We start from the raw sequence: 19,264 nt of genomic DNA on the forward strand, positions 1-19,264 counted from the left end.
GCAGCCGCTGGACCCAGCGCTCATAAATGAGTCAGCCATCCAGGAGAGAGCGCAGAGCAAAGACCAAATACTGAAGGTGGAGAAAAAGCTCAAGAAGCAACCAGTGACTTGCAGTCTCAGGGCCCACATCTGGGTGAGACTGCACAGGGATCAGAGAATGGGCCTCACTGTCCTGCTGCCCACCTGGGTCAGGGCAGCAGAAGAAACCAGTTCAGGGATTAAGCCCCTCTGTTCAAGGAACCCCTGCGGCCAGTAGCAGACACACCCTGGCTCAGCTACCTTCCGCACAGCCAGGCTGGTGCCAACTATGACACCAGCATGCAGAGAGGGAACTGTCAGAAGGGAGGCTCAGCTAGTCACTGGGGCCAAATGAGGGTGTGTGGGGCTGGCTGGAGGCAGGGTCAGGGAAGAGATGCTACTCATTCTCCCAGCCTACGCCCCCCCCAAGGTCCCCTGGGCCCCAACCTCGAAACAAACATCCCATTAGTGAGCCTTTTTATTGTTGTGTGTTTTTTTGTTTTTTTGTTTTTAATTGAGGGTCCCTTACTGGTCCTGCTTCCATGAGTGGCTGTGACCAGGGGCAAGGGGGAGGGGAACCAGGCGGCGCAGGGAGGGGTCATCTCCACAACATTCCATTTATACACAGAACTAAACAGACAAGCACAGAGTCACTATTGCGGTTAGAAGTTGGCAGCATGGGAAAAGGGAGGAACAAGGGGGGAACTGGGGTGTCGTTAAAAAAAATACAGGTCCCCCCCAAACAGGGGTTCCTGGGGGGAACTTGGTCTGTTTCAACCCAAGAGGAATCAGAAGATCAAAAGCGGTTTGGGAAGGCCAGAACCGTCAGGGATGGAGAGAGGAGGAGGAGGAGGAAGGTCCAGGGGGTGGGGGGGCTGTTTGGCAACTGGGTGAAGGGACTGCCCTCCCCCTGCTGGGATCCCCCCAGCCCCTCCGGTCTGGCAGGAAGGGGGCAGCCTGCAACCCCCATGGGCAGGTCTGGGGCTGCCAGATGCTCCAGGCAGGGGGCTGGAGGGGGCTCACAAAGGCTTGCCCTCCAGAGAGATGACGGCGCTGCCCCCCAGCTTCTCTGCCAGGGTGCAGCGGTCCTTGACCTCCTCGTAGCAGTTTGCTTGCAATTCATGCTTGATCCCTGTGGAGGAGAAGGGGGAGCATCTGTGAGGAGGAGCACTGGGGCGGGGGTGGGTATGCTGCGGCTGGGAAGGAGCCAGTAGAACAGATGGCGGGATAAGGCTACATCCAGCAGGCAGTGAGGAGGAGACAGAGAGAGGGCTCTCCTCCACCATGCCGTCTACCCCACCCTGCAGCCAAGGCCTGAACGCAAGGGCATATGGCACCACCAACGCTGGCCCTTACCCGTCAGCTTCTTCTTGATGGCGTCCTTGGAGCTGGCATAGATCATTTTGCTCTTAAGGGGTGCACTCTCAGGGGCCCTGGAGGGAAACAGAATCAGAGAACTTGCCGCAAAGCCCCCTCCTCCAAGTCTAGCAAGTGCCCTCAAGTGATACAGGACTTCCAGAAACCCCTGAGCTGGCCCCTAACATTCAAGCTTTTATCAAGTTCCTCACTGACAGGCATTTTATTACAACACCCTACCCTGAAACGCACACCTCTGGGTTAACAAGGAGCCACAGACCTTCCTGTCCTGAGAAAAGGGGGTGGGGCAGAGCTACGGCAGGAGAAGCTCACCAGAAGATGAACACCAGGTCCTCCTTCTTGCTCTCCTTGGTCTCATAGGTTGCGTCATAGAGGGCGTAGCGGCAGTCCTTGTCTGGCAGCATCTTGACAAAGGTGGTGTAGGGGTCGTCTACAGTCTGGCCCACATCACCTACCAGGATCTCCTTGCCCTCCTCCAGGATGATGTTCTTCTTGTCCTCGCTCAGGCAGAAGAGCACCGCCTTCTTGCGCTTCTTCACCTCCTCCGGTGTTGACGACTTACGCACCTTCATGTCGTTGAACACTTTGATGACCCCATCAGAGACAGCCACGCCAGAGGCCTAGAGGACGAGCCACACGCACCTCATAAGGAACAAGTTTCTGGGACGTGCCCTTAAGTCCTTCCTTTGCTTTCTTAGAAAATCTGTCTAGATGTCTATAATCCTCAGCCCCAAGAGGTCATTAATCCCCTTCCCAAGACAAGTATCACTATTTTCCCACCCAAGTCACTGTCAAAGGATCAGATGTGACACAACCCCAGAATAGCCGCCATAGAAGAGACCTCTGATCACATAATTCAACACCATTCCTCCCCACCCCGACGTCCTGCAAGCTAGATTAAAGACCTGTGAAAAGCAACGTCTTGGCCAAGATGTGAACCCAGAATTAAAAGAACCTACAAGCTCACGGTAAATAGAACCTACAGACTCACGGTACTCAGTCTCAGCTTTTGCATAGTGCTGACTCAGAACTTCAGAGAGTAGAGGGGACCCAGACAACCAGGTCATAGTCATAGATAGATCTAAGAGAAAAACAGGACCCACAACGCTAGATGGGTCACCAACGGTGCTCAACGGTTCTAGCAAGCCCATCAGAACTGTTCAACGCAGTTATCACACAAGGTATCCCTTTCTCTGCTGGGGTCTTCCTAAACCAAAGCAACAACAACAAACCCCTAATTACGGCCCTACCCGACAAACTCCCTGTTCTCCGGAAAAAAATGCAGGCCCCAAAGATCGCTGATAGAAGTTAGCAGTCCAAACTCAAGGGCCCACGGTCCGTGAGAGCTCTTTAAACTTCTATTCCGGGTCGTGCTGGGGGCCACCCTAGCCAGGAATGGGAGTGAGACTGTCCACGGTGAAATCTGCCCCCGCTCCCGGAACTGCAGAGGAAGCCGGCCACGTGATTGAGCCACTTCCGGAGTAGGCGGGGAAAGGAGATCGGCTAGACTCAGCCCCCTCCCCGAAAAAAACCCGTACCTAGAGGCAGCAGCACCTCCAGGGCCTCAACCCTAAGGAAGCGCCCTTACCGACAAGCTTATCGGCCCTCCGCGCTGCGGGCCTGGGCAAGTTACCCAAGCTTGGGCTCTCGCAGCCCTCGGGCCGAACACAGAGGACGGGGTAGTTTCCGGGCGGTGCCCGCCTGGGTCACTTCCCTAAACTCGGCTCCACCCTCAGGCCCCATCCGGGAAAGCCGACAGCCCCGCTGGTCCACGGCTTCGGGCCCAGCAGCCAGGCCTGACCGTGTGCGCACGCGCCGGCCGACAGCGCCGTTCCAGCCTCCGCCGGGTGTACTCTGCGAACCCAGCTCGCCTTGTGGGCTCGCTAGCTCCCGAGCACGGCCGTGATCTCCGCGGTGTCCGCTCTGTGCTGCGCGGTGCAAGTCCCTAATCCCAGGCGCCTGCGCCCGGACCCGGACACCCCCGCATCCCCACTAGCCGCGCCGCCCCCGCCCCTTGCGAGCATCCCTGCCACCTGCTCTCGAGACAGACCCGCCTGAGAGGGAGGGTGACGCGGAGACAGGAACAGCCCTTGGGTGGGGCGCGCGCGCCGAGACCGCACGCGCGCTTTTCCTTCGCCGCTCCCGGGCCAGCTTTGGATGCCGCGTGCTCCCGTCGAGCGCGCCCCCGTGAACCGACTCTCTTCGGCCCCGCCGCGGCGCGCGACACCGGCTGCTCAGCGAGGGACGGGCGCGCGCGCCCTGGACCCCTCCCCCACGGCCCTTGTCCGCGCGGGCACAACAGCGGGGTGGGGGAGGGGAAGGGAGTCCAGGGGGCGCGCGAGCGACGTCCAAGCCGGCCCTCACCGGCGCCCGCGGGCGCGCACGCGCGTCCCGGCGCCGCCCGCCCCTCAGCACGAGACCCTCATCCCGCCCGGGGAGCTGGGGGAGGGGGTTCCGACGTCGCTCCCCCGTTCCCTTTAGCGCGCGCAGATGATCGACTCGCAGCCACCTCCCCTCCGGCGCCGTGGCCTGCCGCTCACCATGTTTCCGGAAGAGAAAAGGAGATAGCAAGGAGAGCCAGAAAAGACAAGAGCCGCTGCAGCTGCTGCCGGGATCCGACTGAACGCGGCCTCTCCCGGCCCCTTCCGTTTAGTACGAGCCGCACAATGAGGGGCGGGGCGGGCTTCCGGCGCTCCCCCCGCGGGCCGACGGGAAATGAAGTCCGAGGGTCCTGCGCCGTCTTTTTCATCTGACGGCCTCCTGGCTCCACGTTGCATACTGGGAAATGTAGTTCAAAACAGCCGAGAGAGGCGGGGCTATGGCACGGAGAGCGCACCCGCTGGTCGAACTTCCCAGGAAACGCTCGGAGCTGAGCGAAGGCCTCGGCGTTGGGTAGTATGACCTGAAGATGAGCCCCGACTTCGCGGCTCTCTCCCCCCGAGGGAAACGGTTTTCCTAAGATCTATTTTGGCACTGTCTGGATCCTTTGGTCTGAAAATTTTCAGTGAGTTAGTATTTTGGTTTTCCGAATTGAAGCACCTATTCATTGGCCTGGAATCCAGTCCTAGAGCAAGGAGAATCGCAAGTATAAGGCACCTTCTATCCAATAAACATTCGTTAAGCATCCTCCGTGTGTAAAGCCACTCTTGTCTACTGAGAAAAAGCCATATGCAACGTCAATAAAATAAGAGAAAAAAACACAAGGGAAAGGCTACAAGGAAATCTTTGAAAATAGAGATTTGTACTTGTTTTTAGGGTGTTTGGCAAAATCATGAGGTAATAAAGGGAGAAGGACAGGGGTTTGTGCATTCAATTCAAGGATATGTGCCTTTTACTAAACAGTGAAAAGCGGAAATAGATATTAAACCAAACTTGAGTCTCATTCTCGACTTGATAACCAGGCATATGGTTAATTAGTACCCGCAGAAATTGAGACAGAAGCTCTGTGGGAGCATAACCTTCAAAAAAAGAAACTGGGGTGGGGGACTCCGGGAAGATTTCTTTGGCCTCGAACAAAGGCCATGGCCTCTTACTCTGCAGGAAGAGAAGACAGGGTCGCAAACAAGAGAACTGGGGGCATTGATCCCATATGCAGAATAAAGGGTGTAAATGAAGAGCCAGAAGCCTGGTCTTCAGGACCCGGGGAGCGACTCCCGAGAGTGGGGTACGTCGCAGAGCATGCCGGGGGTTGTAGTCGGGGACCTTCCGCCGCATCGCCCACCAACCGATCTCCCGGGAGCCTCAGGTGGGGGCCGCAGCTCAGCCGCCTCCCGCAAGCGACCCTGCCTGGAGAGGAGGCTGGCTCCACCTTTTTTGAGCTTCGGAGTTTCCTAGAGCAACGACGAGGGGGAGGGAGACTTCGCAGTTACCCTGGAGACGCGCTCCCGCCCGCCCCTAGCTGCGGGATGCCCTAGATGTCCTTATTAGGACATGTGGCTAGAGGGGGCGGGGCCAAACCGAACGCCCGCTAGAGGCTCCTTATAAGGCAGCGTCGGGCGGGAGTGTGGAGCAGGCTGGGGGGTGAGGGATCGAGGCGGGGCGGAGTTTGAAGGGGCGGGCCTGGAGCTCTGGCGCCCGCCTCTCCGCTCCAGTAAGGCCTCAGATCCGCACCTCGCCACTTCCGGTGTAGCAGATGAGGGCTGCTCTAATTTGCTGGCGAGACTTTCGTGTTCAACTGGGTCCCCTCTGCATAGTTCCCATCTTAACCTCCCTGAGGGTCCCCCACCTCCAATGACTCTCAAAAACGATGAAGTGTTTTCCCCTTGTCCGAGCTTCTTACTCCCAGGCTGCTACCCCGAATCCAACAACGTGCCCACTTCAGCCCCTCCCACATATCCCGATGTCCAGTACCTCCTATTTGTTCCCTCTTTACTTGTCCTCTGTCCCACTCTCCCCGTCCTGCAAGCTTTGGCCTTCCCTGCGTGTCCCCGACTTCGCGCCCCTCCCCCATGGAGGCCCCAGCTCGGGATCACCATTTCCTCGGAGGGTCTTTCAGCTGCTCTCGCGTTACCTTTGTGTCCTCATTCCCTGTACCCATTTCTAATGTCCCTCCGACAAAACTACCTGCAACCCATTTGTTCCCCCACCCCCACCCCGGACTCTTCATAAACCCAGTCTCTACACAGTCCTCCGCTAGAGCGAGCCTGAAACTGACAGCCTTATGTTACTCGGTATGCACCGCCCCAACCAGACCTCCCAGCCACAGGGCGGCGCTGTCCACCTTCCTCTCTCCTGCACAAAGAGGACCCCCCCCACACACACCCCCACACCCCCGCTCTCGAATCTGGGGTGGGAGGAAGGGGCGGGTCAAAGCCTGGGGCGGGTGGGGCGCGTCCGAAAGGCCCGTCCTGTCCCGGGGCGGCGGGAGGGCGAAAGGCGGTAGAGACTGCGCTTGGCAGCGACCACTTAGAGTAGTACGGGGGCGGGGAGGGCAGCAGAAATCAGTCCTCTGGTTAGTTCCCCGCGTGGGACCACGTGATTGGAGAGGTCCCGCCCTCCTCCGCCGGAACCAGGTGTTAGAATCCCGTCTCCAGAACTAGCGGCATTTCAGTCCTGCCGGCGTGAGAGCTGGGGCTCACACCTCCGGGCTCATGGCAGCGCCGGTCCGCCTGGGCCGGAAACGACCGCTGCCCGTTTGCGCCAACCCGCTCTTCGTACGCTGGCTGACCGAGTGGCGGGACGAGGCAGCCAGCAGAGGGCGCCGCACGCAATTCGTGTTTCAGAAGGTGGGTTCTGGCCGGGCCTGATGGGGGACAGGTGCTGGCCGGGCCAGATAGCCCCGTCCACCCTGACCCAGTACTGTACCTCTACCCCGCCAGGCACTGCGCTCCCTACGGCGGTACCCACTGCCCCTGCACAGCGGCAAGGAAGCTAAGATCCTACAGCACTTCGGAGACGGGCTCTGCCGGATGCTGGACCGGCGGCTGCAGCAGCACAAAGCATCAGGTGGTGAGCGCTGGGAGCAGGGGTCGGTGGTCCCCTGAGCCTCCCCCAGATGCAGCCTCTGTAACCACCTGGGATACTTTGGCTTCAAGCTCCCTACTCCTGTCCAAGTTGCTCTTTGACGTCGGGCTAGCGGCTGACCTTTTCAGAACCTCACCGCTCTCACCAACCACTTGAGCTGGCAGCGTCCCAGACCATCCTACCTGCTGGATTCCAGGGTCCAGGGTTGACTCTCTTCTACTCCCGCAGGTGACCATGCCCCATGTTCACCACCTGGAGCGAAGAGTCCAGCCCGGGAAAGGCCTGCGGGAGCACCAGGAGTAAGATTCTCTGGCTTGGGGGACTTAGCTGGGCTGGGTCCAAATCCCACCAGTGACACCTGGCTCTGGGCAAATGACTTATTCTGTCTGATGCTTAGTTTTCTTATCTGTAGGTGTAGATAGTGAGTTATAATAGAGTCAGTTGAGAGAATTCCATAATCAAACTATTTAGGGGGCCAAGCCCAGTAAGTTATGGAATTTGCTGTTGAGTCTTCTTGTCTTATCTCCTTTGTCCTGTGCTAAAACTGAGGCTGGGCCAGGCCGATTACACCCCTACCCCACCCCCCCCGTCCCCTGAAACTGTCCACCGTCTCATCCCAAGTTTGCAGGAGATCATACTATCACACGGCCCATTTTAAAGACACAGAAGCTAGAGAGGCAGCTGAGTAATTTGCTCAGGTCCATTTAGCCTGCTGAGGTAGAACCTGAACCTCAGCTTTGCCAGGGATTCCGTCTGCAACAGCTGGCTGGCTTTTGGCTTCAAAGGCCCCCTGTACCTTTCAGGGTCCAACCCAGCTCAAAGCAGGAGGCTCTGGCAAGTATTGGCCAGCTCGGCACTCGGGAGCTCGAGCAGTACTGCTGCTGCTGTACCGGGAACACCTGGTGAGCGCCCGACCAAATCGGGAGTCCGGGGAACTGAGGCCACGGGCCTGCGGCTCCTGTGGCAGGCTGCTCGGGCACTGAACCTAAGTTGGTTACATTTCTGCCTTGGTTACAGAATCCTAGCAGTCACGGCTTCCTAACCAAGGAGGAGCTGCTGCAGAGGTGTGCCCAGAAGGCTCCAAGGGTGAGCACTGAGAGGGGGAAGGAGGGAGCCAAGTGGCTCTGGATCTGACCCTGAGCCCACCACAGGCTGCCCTTCTTGGGAGCAAGCAGCGGGGTGGGGCAAGGGAGTGGGCAGGTGGTAGCCCTGGGAGCTCTCTAAGGGTCTCCTCCCCTGCGAACAGGTGGCCCCTGGAAGTGCTCGGCCCTGGCCAGCCCTCCGCTCCCTCCTCCACAGGAACCTGGTCCTCAGGACGCAGCAGCCAGCTAGGTGGGGAGAACTACGTGAGATGCAGGAGGCAGGGTCGGGGAGCAGGCGTGACGTGCTGAGTCTGACATGTACTTGTTGCCGACCTGAGGAGTGGCCCTGGGCAGGTCCAGAGGCAGCTGGTCTGAGGGGCGAGAACATGGCTAGCAGGAGGGGGGTTGGGCAGCCACTGGCCTTGTTTGCGAAGGGTCGCCCAGGCTGGTGAGACCAGCCTAGCTGGGGGCAGGCAGGGGAGCCCGCCAGGCATGAGTGAAGAAGGGAGATCTGTGCTCTTCTTTTCCACCCACCAGGTACTCACTGACCCCAGAGGGTCTGGAGCTGGCCCAGAAGCTGGCTGAGTCGGAGGGCCTGAGCTTGCTGAATGTGGGCAGCGGGCCAGAGGAGCCCCCTGGGGAGGAGCCTGCGGTGCCAGGAGTGGCCTCGGCTGAGCTGTGAGGAGGGGGAGGGGGGAGAACAGGGTTGCAGGAGTCGTCCCCAAAATGAGGCCGGGACCCCACCCTGTCTCCATCAGCTCCAGCTGAGCTGTGGCTGCCCCACCTCCTAGGGGTTAGAGCAGCAGCCCCGGCCTTGCACACGCTGACTCCCACCTCTTCTCCCTGGTAGTGGCGCCAGCGAAGGGAATGTCCAGCAGCCACCGCTGCAGCTGGGGCCTGGAGCGTACAGGGTGCTGTTGTGCGTGGACGTTGGCGAGACCAAGGGGTGAGTGAGGTGGGGGGAGGTGAGGGAGAGGATGCGGCGAGGGCCCTGGCCCGCCCTGTCTCAGGCCTCCCACCGTGCAACTCCAGGGCGGGACCCAGGCCAGAGCTGCTCCGAGAGCTGCAGCGGCTGCATGTGACCCACACAGTGCGCAAGCTGCACGTCGGGGACTTCGTGTGGGTGGCCCAAGAGACCAGTCCCAGGGACCCGGGTAAGGGGTGTGGACGGGCAGGTGGGGGTCAGAGGCAGGGCCTGGCGGGTGAGGGGACGTGAGCCGACGGGACCCTTCTTGGCCTCTCGGCAGCACGACCTGGAGAACTAGTCCTGGACCACATCGTGGAACGAAAGCGGCTGGATGACCTGTGCAGCAGCATCATCGACGGCCGCTTCCGGGAGCAAAAGGTTCCTTCACTGGCCTCACCACCCTCCCTGCCCCGGGCCCGCTCAGGGGCACTTCTGGGTGGTATCCAGGCAGAGCTCCCACACCTCCAGCCACACCCCCTCTAGAGCTGCTCCAGGGCAGCCCCGAGATCAGACCCCCCTCGGGCCCCTCCAGGCGCACAGTAGGTGTGCAGGGTCTCTGGGCGGGGCTGAGGAGCATGTGAAGACCCCTAGGGCGTCCAGCCCCTGCAGTCTGGGGTAAACAAGGCTCACCCCTCCAGGACTGGAATGCAGCAGCTGTGTGTCAGTGCTGGCTGCTAGGCTGACCCCATAGGCCACGTATAGGCCAAGGGAAACTTGAAGAATGGGCATCGCTCAGATGGTGGCCGGGCTTTCTGTGCAAGAGTAGCAGCGTGAGCAAACGTGTGGAGGCCACTCTGAGGCAGGTGGAGAAGCTAGGGAGGATGAGGAGGCGAACTGGTGTGACCAAGGTCTCGTGACAGTTTTGAGGGTGACCTGATGGACACCTAGCATGTGAGCATCCAGGTCTTGACCCACCTCACCCTCCCCAACTGCCTGCCCAGTTCCGGCTGAAGCGCTGCGGCCTGGGGCGTCGAGTATACCTGGTGGAGGAGCATGGCTCAGTGCGTAACCTCAGCCTTCCCGAGGGCACGCTGCTGCAGGCTGTCACCAACACTCAGGTGAGCCGGCAGGGCAGGGCCAGGCTGGCAGGGACCCTGTGGTCTACGGCTCCGCTCAGGAGCCACTCTCCTTCCCTTGGATGCTCTTCTCCAGGTCATCGATGGCTTCTTTGTGAAACGCACAGCAGATATTAAGGAGTCAGCAGCCTACCTCGCCCTGTTGACAAGGGGCCTGCAGAGACTCTACCAGGTGAGCAGGTGCATCTGTCCGGCACTGGCCCCTTACTTGGGTCCCGTGTTCCCTCAAGGAAGGCGAGGTGAGTGAGATCCCTGTTTCTCAAGCTGGCCCACTGAGGCCTGGAATGGGGCAAGGCCTGGCTGGGGGTTGTCCCCTAGAGCTCTGGCCTGGCCTCAGCTCCCTCTTCCCTCAGGGCCACACCCTCCACAGTCGCCCCTGGGGAACCCCAGGGGACCCTGAATCAAGGGCTGGGCCCTCCGCAAACCCTCTCTGCTCACTCCTCACCTTCAACGATTTCAACGCGGGAGCCATCAAGAACAAGGTACTGCCTCTGCCCAGCGCCTCCTTATAAGGTCCAGTCCCGGGCCGCTCCTCATATGGTCCTCCCCCGACCCCAGGCCCAGTCTGTGCGGGAGGTGTTTGCCAGGCAGCTGATGCAGGTGCACAGAGTGAGCGGGGAGAAGGCGGCAGCCCTGGTAGATCAGTACAGCACCCCTGCCAGGTAGGCCGCCACAGAGCCCCTGTCCTCTGCCCCCGCCCACCCTGCGTGGACGTCAACTCAGCCAGTGCCTTGCGGGTGGTCTGGCTCTGTGAGGGCTGGACAGACCCAGCTGATACCTGAGGAGTTCATGGAGGTTAGGTGGTGAGGAAGACAGAGCCAGCCAAGACCAGACAGAATCTCAGGCATTGGGAGGAGGGAGAGAAAGACATTCTACAGTAAGTCGCCTGCATACGAACAAGTTCCGTTCCGAGAGCACGTTCATAAGTCCAATTTGTTTGTAAGTCTAACAAAGTTAGCCTAGATACCCAACTAACACAGTCAGCTACATACTGCTGCTTGAAATAAAGATACTGTACTATTGTACTCTATACAGTACTGTAGAGTAAAGCACACGAAAGCACAACCACCTGTAGAGGATACACGTGAGTGAGCGTGTACACCAGACACGTGAACTAACTTACGTGATTGGACACGCGAACATATGTTCGCATCTTTGAAAGTTCGCAACTTGAAGGTTCGTATGGAGGGGACTTCCTGTACCTGGTGCAGCAGAGAAGGCTTCCTCGAGGAGTGGGTGGGCCATGAAGACTGGGCCAAGAACAGCCATACTTGGGAAACATTTGCAGGAGCATGAAAGGGTGAGCAGGATGGAGCAGGGCCTTGAATGCCAGGTTCAGGAAGTGCGGCCATGGTCCTGACTCCTCTAACCCATGCCAACCCCTTCCGGCCTGTCTCCCGTGATGGGCCGGTAGTCAGCCATTGCCGAAACTTAGAAACTCATACTCCCCACCCCACCCTCAGCCTACTGGCTGCCTATGACGCCTGTGCCACCCCGGAGGAAAAGGAAATGCTGCTGAGCACCATCAAGTGTGGACCGCTGCAGAGGTGAGGGCAGAGGTGAGACCCTGGAGAGAGCAGGTGGGGTGCGGTGACCCTCACCCAGGCCTGACCCTTACTTGCCTTTCTCTTTGTGCAGGAATCTGGGGCCCGCTCTGAGCAGGACCTTGTCACAGCTTTACTGCAGCCATGGCCCCCTGACCTGAGCTATGCCACAAGACAGGCCCCCGCCCCCATCTTCCCAGGCTATGCAGCCTTTTAACTGGGATCTTTGGGCTACAATAAAAATCTTAGGAGGAGATGCCAGGTAGGAACTGGGGAGACCATTGGGTCCAGTTTGTAAACTGAGCTCCTCAGGACCCCTGGGGTTCCCTGGCAGGGCACTGAGACTGCCAGGGAGATGAAGTCAGTGAGGCGTTGCAACTTTGAATCTAGTTTATGTCATCAGAGTTCTCTGATCAAATAAAATTTCCTTTGAGAAGAAGTTCTGTAGCTTGGAAAAGAAAAGTTTATAAAGCGCTAACAGTCCAGTTGCCTCATTTTATGGATTGGAACACTGAGGCTCAGGGAGCTACTAGGATTTCTCCAAATTGATCATTTGAGGCCAAGCTAGGATTGAAACCCAGGGCCTCCTGGCACTGTCTAGAGCAGGATTGTTCGGGCCCACTGCAGACCAGCCAAGCCCACGTTTCTGGGCTGGGGCCTGGAGTCTGCAGCCTCATTACCTCTTCCCTTCTCAGGGTGATTCTGATGCCCATGGTTTATAGGCCAGTTCCAGTCTTGGGGATGCAGCTCCCAGCTCCTGTCAATGGAGCCCTTCAGCCTGGACAGAGACACCCCCCGCCTTTAGGTGGACGTGGCCCGCCTCCCATGAGCCTGCCCTTTCCCCACTCTGGGGTTCACTGCAGTGTGACCCACCCACCTCAGCCACCAGGACTCCTTCTTTCTCCCTTTATTGCCTTTCTCTCTCTACCCTTCACAACAGCGTCATCCCTGAGCCCCAGGCTCCTCGGCTACAGGGAACCTCCCCCTCCCTGAGAGCTCCCCCGCCCACTCCTCAGAAGGTGTAGGCCCCCACGAAGACGGTGAGTCTCAGTACAGAGCTGGCCCGGTAGCTCATGAGGGAGTTCATGGTGACCATCTCGAGGTCCAGCACGTACTCCCGGGGGCCTGTCACAGGCCGCGCGAGGACCAGCATGGCGCTGACATTGTTGATTTGCTGCAGGGTACAGTGGGTGGGGGGACACGTAGATTGCGTCAACCTACGCACCAGGACCCTACCCCGGCATCACCTCCCTGCCCCGAGTCTGGTATCCACAACCAGTGGCTGTGAAGTGGAGAGAGCCCTGGCCAGCCTGGGACCCCAGGCGCTCATCCAGATCTGTGACTCCCTCGACATCTGCACCCGGGCTCCTGCCCTCAGAAACATCCCACTGGTGCTCTTCCCACCCTTTCCAGCTAGTTCTTCTTTTGTCTAACCACGGTCAACTGATTCAGGGCCAGGTGTGAGACTCTGGGGAGCAGTGGGGTCTTTGGTGACCTGGAGCAGGCAGACTCCCCTTCAAAGCACTCCATTCCAGAAAGAGAAAACCAGCACCGGAACCAGACAAACCCTTACACCCCTCTCACTGTGTCATATCCGGACCGTGCCCTCCTCCCACCTCCACCAGCAGAGAGCTGGATTCTCAGACCCCAGGCCCCTGCGCCAACCCCTGCTGCCTCTCTCTCCAAGATCCAGCTCCACTTGCTTGCCCTTCCCAGACTCTGCTGTGTCTGTTACCTCCAGCCTCTCATGCTGGTCCCTTGTCCTGAGGGTGAAGCAGTTGAAGCCAGATACGCAGACCAGCACAGGGACTCAAACCCCAGTGTCTGAGTGCCTTGCTAGAATTGTATTTAACAATCTGTAGTTTGTACCAAGAGAACTTAGAACACTCCTACCTCGCTACAGAAATTCTGACCCCTGGGGGGAGGGACACTGAGAGAAGAGGCAGGGCATGGTGGCATAGTTGAGTCTCCCACTTAAGGTTTCCTGGAATTCAGTTTTGGATTATGCAAGTCAGTTGAGGGGTGGGGTTAGGGGAAAGCCTTACCCTAATGTAGAAGTCTCCCTGCGAGTTTCCAGCACGGATCTGAAAAGCATTGTAGGCGCCAGGGTAGACGGAGGTCGCTTGGATTTGGAACACGTCGGCCGGTACGCTCCGCTCCGAGGTGATGCTCATGTAGCGGTGCACGATGGACGAGGGCTGCTCCCGGCACAGGGGGTTGGAAGCCGGACAGAGGCAGCGACTGGAGACCCCGAGATGGGAACACGAATGAGGTCATAGCCCATCCTCCAAATCTGGCCCACCCCCAAAATTAGGGATCCCAAAAGGATCCTCCCACTCCTGCTGTAACAGCATGTGTGGTTTAGTCGGACTACAACTCCCATCGGCCCTCAGAGCACTCGCCAGCCCGAACAGGTGCCAGTCAGCCGCAGAGCTCTCTGGGAGTTGTAGTTTCTGCCATGGCCTGGTGTCGAGTTGACTCACTTGTCCGACACCTGGACATAGGGCTCCACGCAGCGGTTGGTGTCCACGCAGCGGTAGCCCCCGTGGAAGTTGACACACGTTTGGGCCTCAGAGCACTGGTGCGCACCCGACTCACACTCGTCAATGTCTGTGCCGGGGGAGAGGGGCTGGAACCCGGATGCCAGGCCACCAGCCCCTGACACCACCCTGCCCGCTGCACCGGGGCAACCTGTACCTTGGCACAGGCGCGTGGCCAGCAACTGGTAGCCCTGCGGGCAGTGGCAGGAGAAGCGGCCTGGTTCGTTGACACAGCGGTACTGGCAGAGGTAACTGGAGTAGCTGCATTCATCGATATCTGGTTGGGGGGGGGGGTGGCGGGGCTGAGGACTGGGCTGCGGCAGTCCTCCAGCTCAGCCCCACACATGCTCATCTCATCGACTGAGCCTGGCCCCAGGTTAGGCTCAGTGTAGGAAGAAGCAGAAGAGACAGGCCCTGCGGAACTCAGCAGCGGACAGAGGGTTCGAGAAAGAACTGCCCAGAGGACTTTCCTGGCGGTCCAGTGGTTAAGACTCCACGCTTCCACTGCAGGGGGCACGGGTTCCATCCCTGGTCTGGGAACTAAGATCCCAGAAGCCACGTGGCCAAAAAAAAAAAAAAAGAAAGGACTGCCCAGCTCACAGATCTCTCTTTGCCCCAGGACTATAAGGTGATACTAAATGAGAGCACTGGGAATCTAGAGGTTTGGCTTTATATCCTACTGACTGAGTTTGGGGAACCTCAGTTTTCCTGTCAATAAAATCAGTGGCTTAGACTGATGAGCCCTCGAGGCATCCCAGCCTGCTCTGGGTTTCAGTACTTTGCCCGAATTCTGCAACCTACAATCCGCACAAGCACACAGTCACCTCCTGCCAACCGTGAGCAGCACAGGCAGGAGCCAGGTTTTCTCCTCTGTGCCCCTTACGCTGCCCGGCACCTAGCCAGGTACCAATGCGGCCTGCCTCGGCAGCAAAGCACAAAGCGTAACAGAAACAGCATACGTGGCCGGTTGACATGGAGTGAGATAGAACCCTGGCCCCATTGGGCAAGTCACTCAACCTCTCCTCATTGAAGTATTTTATCTTATTTTTTGTAATCCTCCCAACAAAACTTGAGGGAAGTATTAATGTCAATTTGCAGAGGAGGAAAAACTGCTATTTATCTCATAGGATTGTTGGCAGGATTAAATAAGGCCAAATATGTAAGGAAAGCATACTGCACAGGGCAGGTTCTCAATAAATGCTAATTCACTTTAAAGCGTTGCTGCTTGGGACTTGAAAAAGTCTGTCGTCATTTTCTCACTTAATTCTCAAGACAACCTATTCTACAGAAGAAGAAATGGACTCAGAGAGAAGAGTGACTTGCCCTGGTCCAGGATTCTCATGCACATCAGCCTGATTCCCAGGGAGGGGGGCACCTACATCTTCGTTCAGTCTCCCTACTGAGCTTCAGTGGGGATCTAACTACTCCCCTCTGTGCCTTCCCCACCAGGCTGGGAGTTCTGGTGGGCAGCTGTGTAGGTGCCCAGCCACCAGCTGGGGTGGAGTACCAGGAGGCACATGGGTGCAGGATGGACAGGACGTGGAGTCATCAAGGGGAGGGCTGTGTGGCAGGAGGTGCAGCATGACACAGGGCCTGGGGGACCAATGGAGGGACACGCGGCAGGGGCGGAGCTCTCACCACTGCAGGAGAAGCCATCCCGGTGCAGCTCATAGCCCTGGTGGCAGCGACACAGGAAGGTCCCATAGGAGTTGAAGCAGCGCTGCTCACACGGAGCCCCCATGTCGCATTCGTTCACATCTGGGGGTGCCGGGAAGAGGGGGAGGGGTGAAAGCCGAGGAGCAGCCCAGAGCCCCCGCTGCCCCTGGGCTGGTCAGGAAGGGAGCTCCCCCACCCCACACCACCCTGCTCAGGACCCAGTAGCCTGGCCCAGCCCGGCCTCACCCACACAGGAGCGGTTGTTGGGCCCCAGCTGGAAGCCCGGCTCGCACTGGCATCGAAAGGAACCAGGCAAGTTCACGCAGCGGTGCTGGCAGTAGCGGTAGCGGCACTCGTCTATATCTGGGATGGAAGCAGGGAAAGGACAGCAGAGGGCAAATATCAGGTGCGGCCCAGGCCAGCTGGGACTCATCACCCGTAGTCTTGCTTGTGTCTGGGCTGGGCCAGATCAGCCAGGACTCACACATACACGCATACAGTCCTGTGTCTGGGGACAGTAAGGCAGAGGTGGCAGGGGACTGGGGTGAAACCTGGGGGTGGGTTGGAATGGGGATCAGGTGCTAGAGTGAGAGCCAGGCCATGGGCACAGAGCAGGGACCAGAAAGGCCGCTCCCCAGACTCACCCACACACTCGGGCCCGATCTTGCGGTAGCCGTCGGGGCAAGTACACTGGTAGGAGCCAGGCAGGTTATGGCACTCCTGGCTGGGGCGGCAGTCGTGCAGGGCCTGGGCACACTCGTCCACGTCTGCAGGAGACACCACTCAGCCCCCGCCTGGCAGCCCATGCACCACCCGACATGACAGACACCTCAGTATGGGAGCACACAGGTCAGGTACCACTTACATGGATGTGTGGGTGACTGACGCACCCACAACAGGAACACGTGGACCCGCCCAACAGCACAAATAAGAGTCTACCAGCTTGGAGCCAATGAGAACGGCACCCCTACGCTGGGAGGCCTCATGCCAGGGAAGCATAGGATAAGGCCCTGCCCATACTCCCAGGAGCACAGATTCCAGGGCCTTCCTCCAAGGCCCGAGGCACCCAGGGGTGGGGTGCAGACCGGGAAGGGGCAGGGGCAGAGGCTGAGAGGCAGAGCTCTTGCAGTACATCTGCAGCAGTCAAGGTGAGGGTCCCAGAGGCTGGCTGGGCAGTATAACAGGAGCCGGGGCCACCTGCGGCAGGCCCCACGCAGAGTGAGGATCTGGACAAGGGTCTGGATGTTATCCTAGTGGCCCTGAGGAGGCTCTTGAGCAAGGGAGGAACACGAGGTGTAAGTTTTTAAGATGCAGTGAGAGACGCTCGGTAGAAGGGTTGGAAGCCTCAGTGCCAGGGTGACCCTTACTCACCCGTGCAGCTCTCTTGCTCATCGGGCTCATAACCCGGGAAGCAGGGGTTGGGGTGCTCAGCAGGGGGCACTGGTGGTGGTGGTCCCTCGCCATGCAGGTCATTGATGACAGCAGCCGAGCGGGGAAGGCACAAGTAGCCCCCATAGTGGTTGATACATTTCATTTCCCCCTTGCAGGCCTCCGGGATGGTCAGGCACTCGTTGACATCTGCGGAGAGGGGCCTGCTGGGCACAGCCAGTCTCCTGGGCCGGCCGTGGAGGGGGTGGGAGGCAGGAGCCCAGCTCAGCCTTCTCTAAGCTGAGTGACCCGGGCAGGGCCTTCCCTCTCTACTCAACAAGCTAAGGCTGCCTGCCCAGGACCCCTTCCCAGGGCCTGTGAGGGCTGATGGTGGGGCAGCTGTTCCTATAGCCACCCCCATTTTCTTGTCCCCAAGAGGGTCTCTGTCCCTCCCCAAAGCCCTGGCCCTGACTCAGCCTAAGAGTGATGTGCAGGCTTCCTTACCCACCCCCGCAGGCACTGCTCTCCTGGAGCCGTGATGGGACAAAGCTGGATAGGACAGTGATTAGAGGAGGTATCCAGGGCAGCGCCCTGTTGCTCTCTAGACTCCTGAGGGGGCGGGGGCGGGGGGGGGCGGGCAGGGTGTCCTGGGTATCTCTGAGAGGGAGGGGCCTGGATGGTTTCTCCAACCCTAGCCAAGCTGGCCCCCTGAGAACCAGCGCTGGCCGCGGCCAGGCAGAGCTGGGCAGGAGACAGAGCAGCTCTTGGAGGTGGGGTTGCAATCCCCTTCCCGGTTCTCGGGGGTGGCTCGGTCCCCCAAGCATCCTCACCCCGGCAGTGCTGGCTGTCAGGGTCCCACTCATAGCCGTCTGTGCATTCCTACAAGGGGACCAGAGGTGGCCAGTGGTCACCCCTGGCCCCCTCTAGCTGACCAGGCCAAGACCAGGGCCCAAGCCTGGCCACCCTCCCCGCCTGCTCCAAACAATGGCCCCAGCTGCTCCACCAACCAGCGGAGGGGAGAATCTTCCCCAGCAGCCGCCGCCACCCCAGGATCCTGGTCTCTGTGTCCCAGCCCAGCCCAGGCCAGTGACCCCACTGTCCCCACCGTGTAGCTGTCGGGCTCCTCGGAATCCTGGGGAGACGCTGCCCCCAAGAGCAACAGCAGCAGCGCCCAGAGCAGTAGAGACGCGGGGAGGCAGGAGGCGAAGGGGAGCATCCTGGGGCTGGGGGATGGTGGGCGGGTGTCAGGGCGCCTCTGCCACAGCAGCCCGCACTCCCGGTACCAGGACTCAGAGCCGTGGCCCCGGCCGCCTCCCGCCCGGAACTGTGCTTGGGGCCCCGGAGCCTCCCAGGGCCGAGGGCCGACTCCTCACGCAGGCCGGGGTTCAGGGCCCACCCGCCCGGGGCCGCCCCGCCCCTCGCCCGGTCCCCCAGCGGCTCCGGCCGAGGAGCGCGGGCCTCTCGGCTCCTTGCTGACGCGACTCGGCCGAGACTCTGGCTCGCGCCCTCCCCCCATGGACGGCGACTCACTTGGGCCCGCGACGGCCCCGCGGCCCGCGGCTCCGGCGGCTCGGCTGGCTTCGGCAGTGCCTGCGGCAGACGGACAGGCGGACGGCGCAGCTCCCTGGACGCGCGGCCCCAGGAAGCGCCCCCCGCCCGCCCGCCCGCCCGCCGCGGCGCGGCCCACCCCGGCGCCTCCGCCCGCCCCTCAGCGGATTCCTGAGCCCGCGCCAGGGGGAGGGACCCCGACCCCCCACTTCTCCGCCCCCAGCCGGCCGCAGGCCCCCACCCGGTCCCCCGCGGCGCCGCCCGGAGCCGCCTCCCGGCGCCGGGCCAGGGTCCCCTAGCGCCCGATCCTGGGGGCATTGGCCCTGATGCCAGGCCCCCGACTCACTTAGGAGCCCCCACGCTTTCACTTTGCGCACCCCAAAATGTCATCCTGCGCACCTAGACCCTACCTAATCTGCGCCCCCAGAATTCCTGTGCACTTAAGGCCGGGGCCCACAGACTCTTTCTGCGCCTCCCAGAATGTCATCCTGGGGACCTAGACCCCACCTAATCCTGGGACTTCCAGATGCTCACTCTGCACCCTCCCGAATGTTATTCTGTGCACGCGGACAGTCACTCTGGAAATACCAAAACCTCGTCCAGGGTCCCCAGACCCTCGCCCTAA

The 19,264-nt window shown here is 59.9% G+C and overlaps 3 protein-coding genes across 7 annotated transcripts; 1 reads left to right on the top strand and 2 right to left on the bottom strand.

Moving 5' to 3' along the window:
• Positions 1-478: 478 nt before the first annotated feature.
• CFL1 (cofilin 1) lies at positions 479-4,187 on the bottom strand. The gene is made up of 4 exons (XM_068555482.1): positions 3,936-4,187; positions 1,708-2,015; positions 1,375-1,451; positions 479-1,150 (listed from the first exon to the last, which is right to left on the bottom strand). The coding sequence occupies exons 1-4, from the start codon at positions 4,170-4,172 to the stop codon at positions 1,038-1,040; spliced, it is 735 nt and encodes a 244-aa protein (XP_068411583.1). The 5' UTR covers positions 4,173-4,187; the 3' UTR covers positions 479-1,037.
• Positions 4,188-6,219: 2,032 nt separating this feature from the next.
• MUS81 (MUS81 structure-specific endonuclease subunit) lies at positions 6,220-11,966 on the top strand. Of its 5 annotated transcripts, none has more exons than XM_068554186.1 (16): positions 6,220-6,620; positions 6,714-6,843; positions 7,087-7,157; positions 7,662-7,760; positions 7,876-7,944; positions 8,105-8,190; positions 8,478-8,618; positions 8,791-8,886; positions 8,973-9,094; positions 9,188-9,285; positions 9,849-9,965; positions 10,060-10,155; positions 10,337-10,465; positions 10,542-10,645; positions 11,447-11,542; positions 11,622-11,966. In XM_068554186.1, the coding sequence occupies exons 1-15, from the start codon at positions 6,486-6,488 to the stop codon at positions 11,532-11,534; spliced, it is 1,581 nt and encodes a 526-aa protein (XP_068410287.1). In that variant the 5' UTR covers positions 6,220-6,485; the 3' UTR covers positions 11,535-11,542; positions 11,622-11,966. The 5 variants fall into 5 exon arrangements, with proteins under 5 accessions (XP_068410287.1, XP_068410285.1, XP_068410286.1 ...); XM_068554184.1 differs by having other exon boundaries at positions 11,447-11,530; XM_068554185.1 differs by having other exon boundaries at positions 6,714-6,840; positions 11,447-11,530.
• Position 11,967: 1 nt separating this feature from the next.
• EFEMP2 (EGF containing fibulin extracellular matrix protein 2) lies at positions 11,968-18,706 on the bottom strand. The gene is made up of 11 exons (XM_068554190.1): positions 18,622-18,706; positions 18,197-18,314; positions 17,922-17,970; positions 17,095-17,301; positions 16,368-16,490; positions 15,970-16,086; positions 15,706-15,825; positions 14,225-14,344; positions 14,011-14,137; positions 13,573-13,768; positions 11,968-12,701 (listed from the first exon to the last, which is right to left on the bottom strand). The coding sequence occupies exons 2-11, from the start codon at positions 18,305-18,307 to the stop codon at positions 12,540-12,542; spliced, it is 1,332 nt and encodes a 443-aa protein (XP_068410291.1). The 5' UTR covers positions 18,308-18,314; positions 18,622-18,706; the 3' UTR covers positions 11,968-12,539.
• Positions 18,707-19,264: the final 558 nt, after the last annotated feature.

This window comes from Eschrichtius robustus, chromosome 11 (genome assembly GCF_028021215.1).
Source record: "Eschrichtius robustus isolate mEscRob2 chromosome 11, mEscRob2.pri, whole genome shotgun sequence".
In the NCBI taxonomy this organism is placed as follows: domain Eukaryota; kingdom Metazoa; phylum Chordata; class Mammalia; order Artiodactyla; family Eschrichtiidae; genus Eschrichtius; species Eschrichtius robustus.

Bases quoted from the DNA above. Each gene is read 5' to 3' on its own strand.
- CFL1 (XM_068555482.1), bottom strand. From the start codon at position 4,172: ATGCAACGTGGAGCCAGGAGGCCGTCAGATGAAAAAGACGGCGCAGGA. The intron at 2,016-3,935 runs GTGAGCGGCAGG...CTCGTCCTCTAG, and splicing joins TTTTCTCTTCCGGAAACATG to GCCTCTGGCGTGGCTGTCTC. The intron at 1,151-1,374 runs GTAAGGGCCAGC...TCTCCTCCACAG, and splicing joins CATCAAGAAGAAGCTGACGG to GGATCAAGCATGAATTGCAA.
- MUS81 (XM_068554184.1), top strand. From the start codon at position 6,486: ATGGCAGCGCCGGTCCGCCTGGGCCGGAAACGACCGCTGCCCGTTTGC. The intron at 6,844-7,086 runs GTGAGCGCTGGG...CTACTCCCGCAG, and splicing joins GCAGCACAAAGCATCAGGTG to GTGACCATGCCCCATGTTCA. The intron at 9,966-10,059 runs GTGAGCCGGCAG...GCTCTTCTCCAG, and splicing joins AGGCTGTCACCAACACTCAG to GTCATCGATGGCTTCTTTGT.
- EFEMP2 (XM_068554190.1), bottom strand. From the start codon at position 18,307: ATGCTCCCCTTCGCCTCCTGCCTCCCCGCGTCTCTACTGCTCTGGGCG. The intron at 17,302-17,921 runs GTGAGGATGCTT...CCCTCTCCGCAG, and splicing joins TGACAGCCAGCACTGCCGGG to ATGTCAACGAGTGCCTGACC. The intron at 14,345-15,705 runs GTGAGAGCTCCG...CCCCCCAACCAG, and splicing joins GGATGGCTTCTCCTGCAGTG to ATATCGATGAATGCAGCTAC.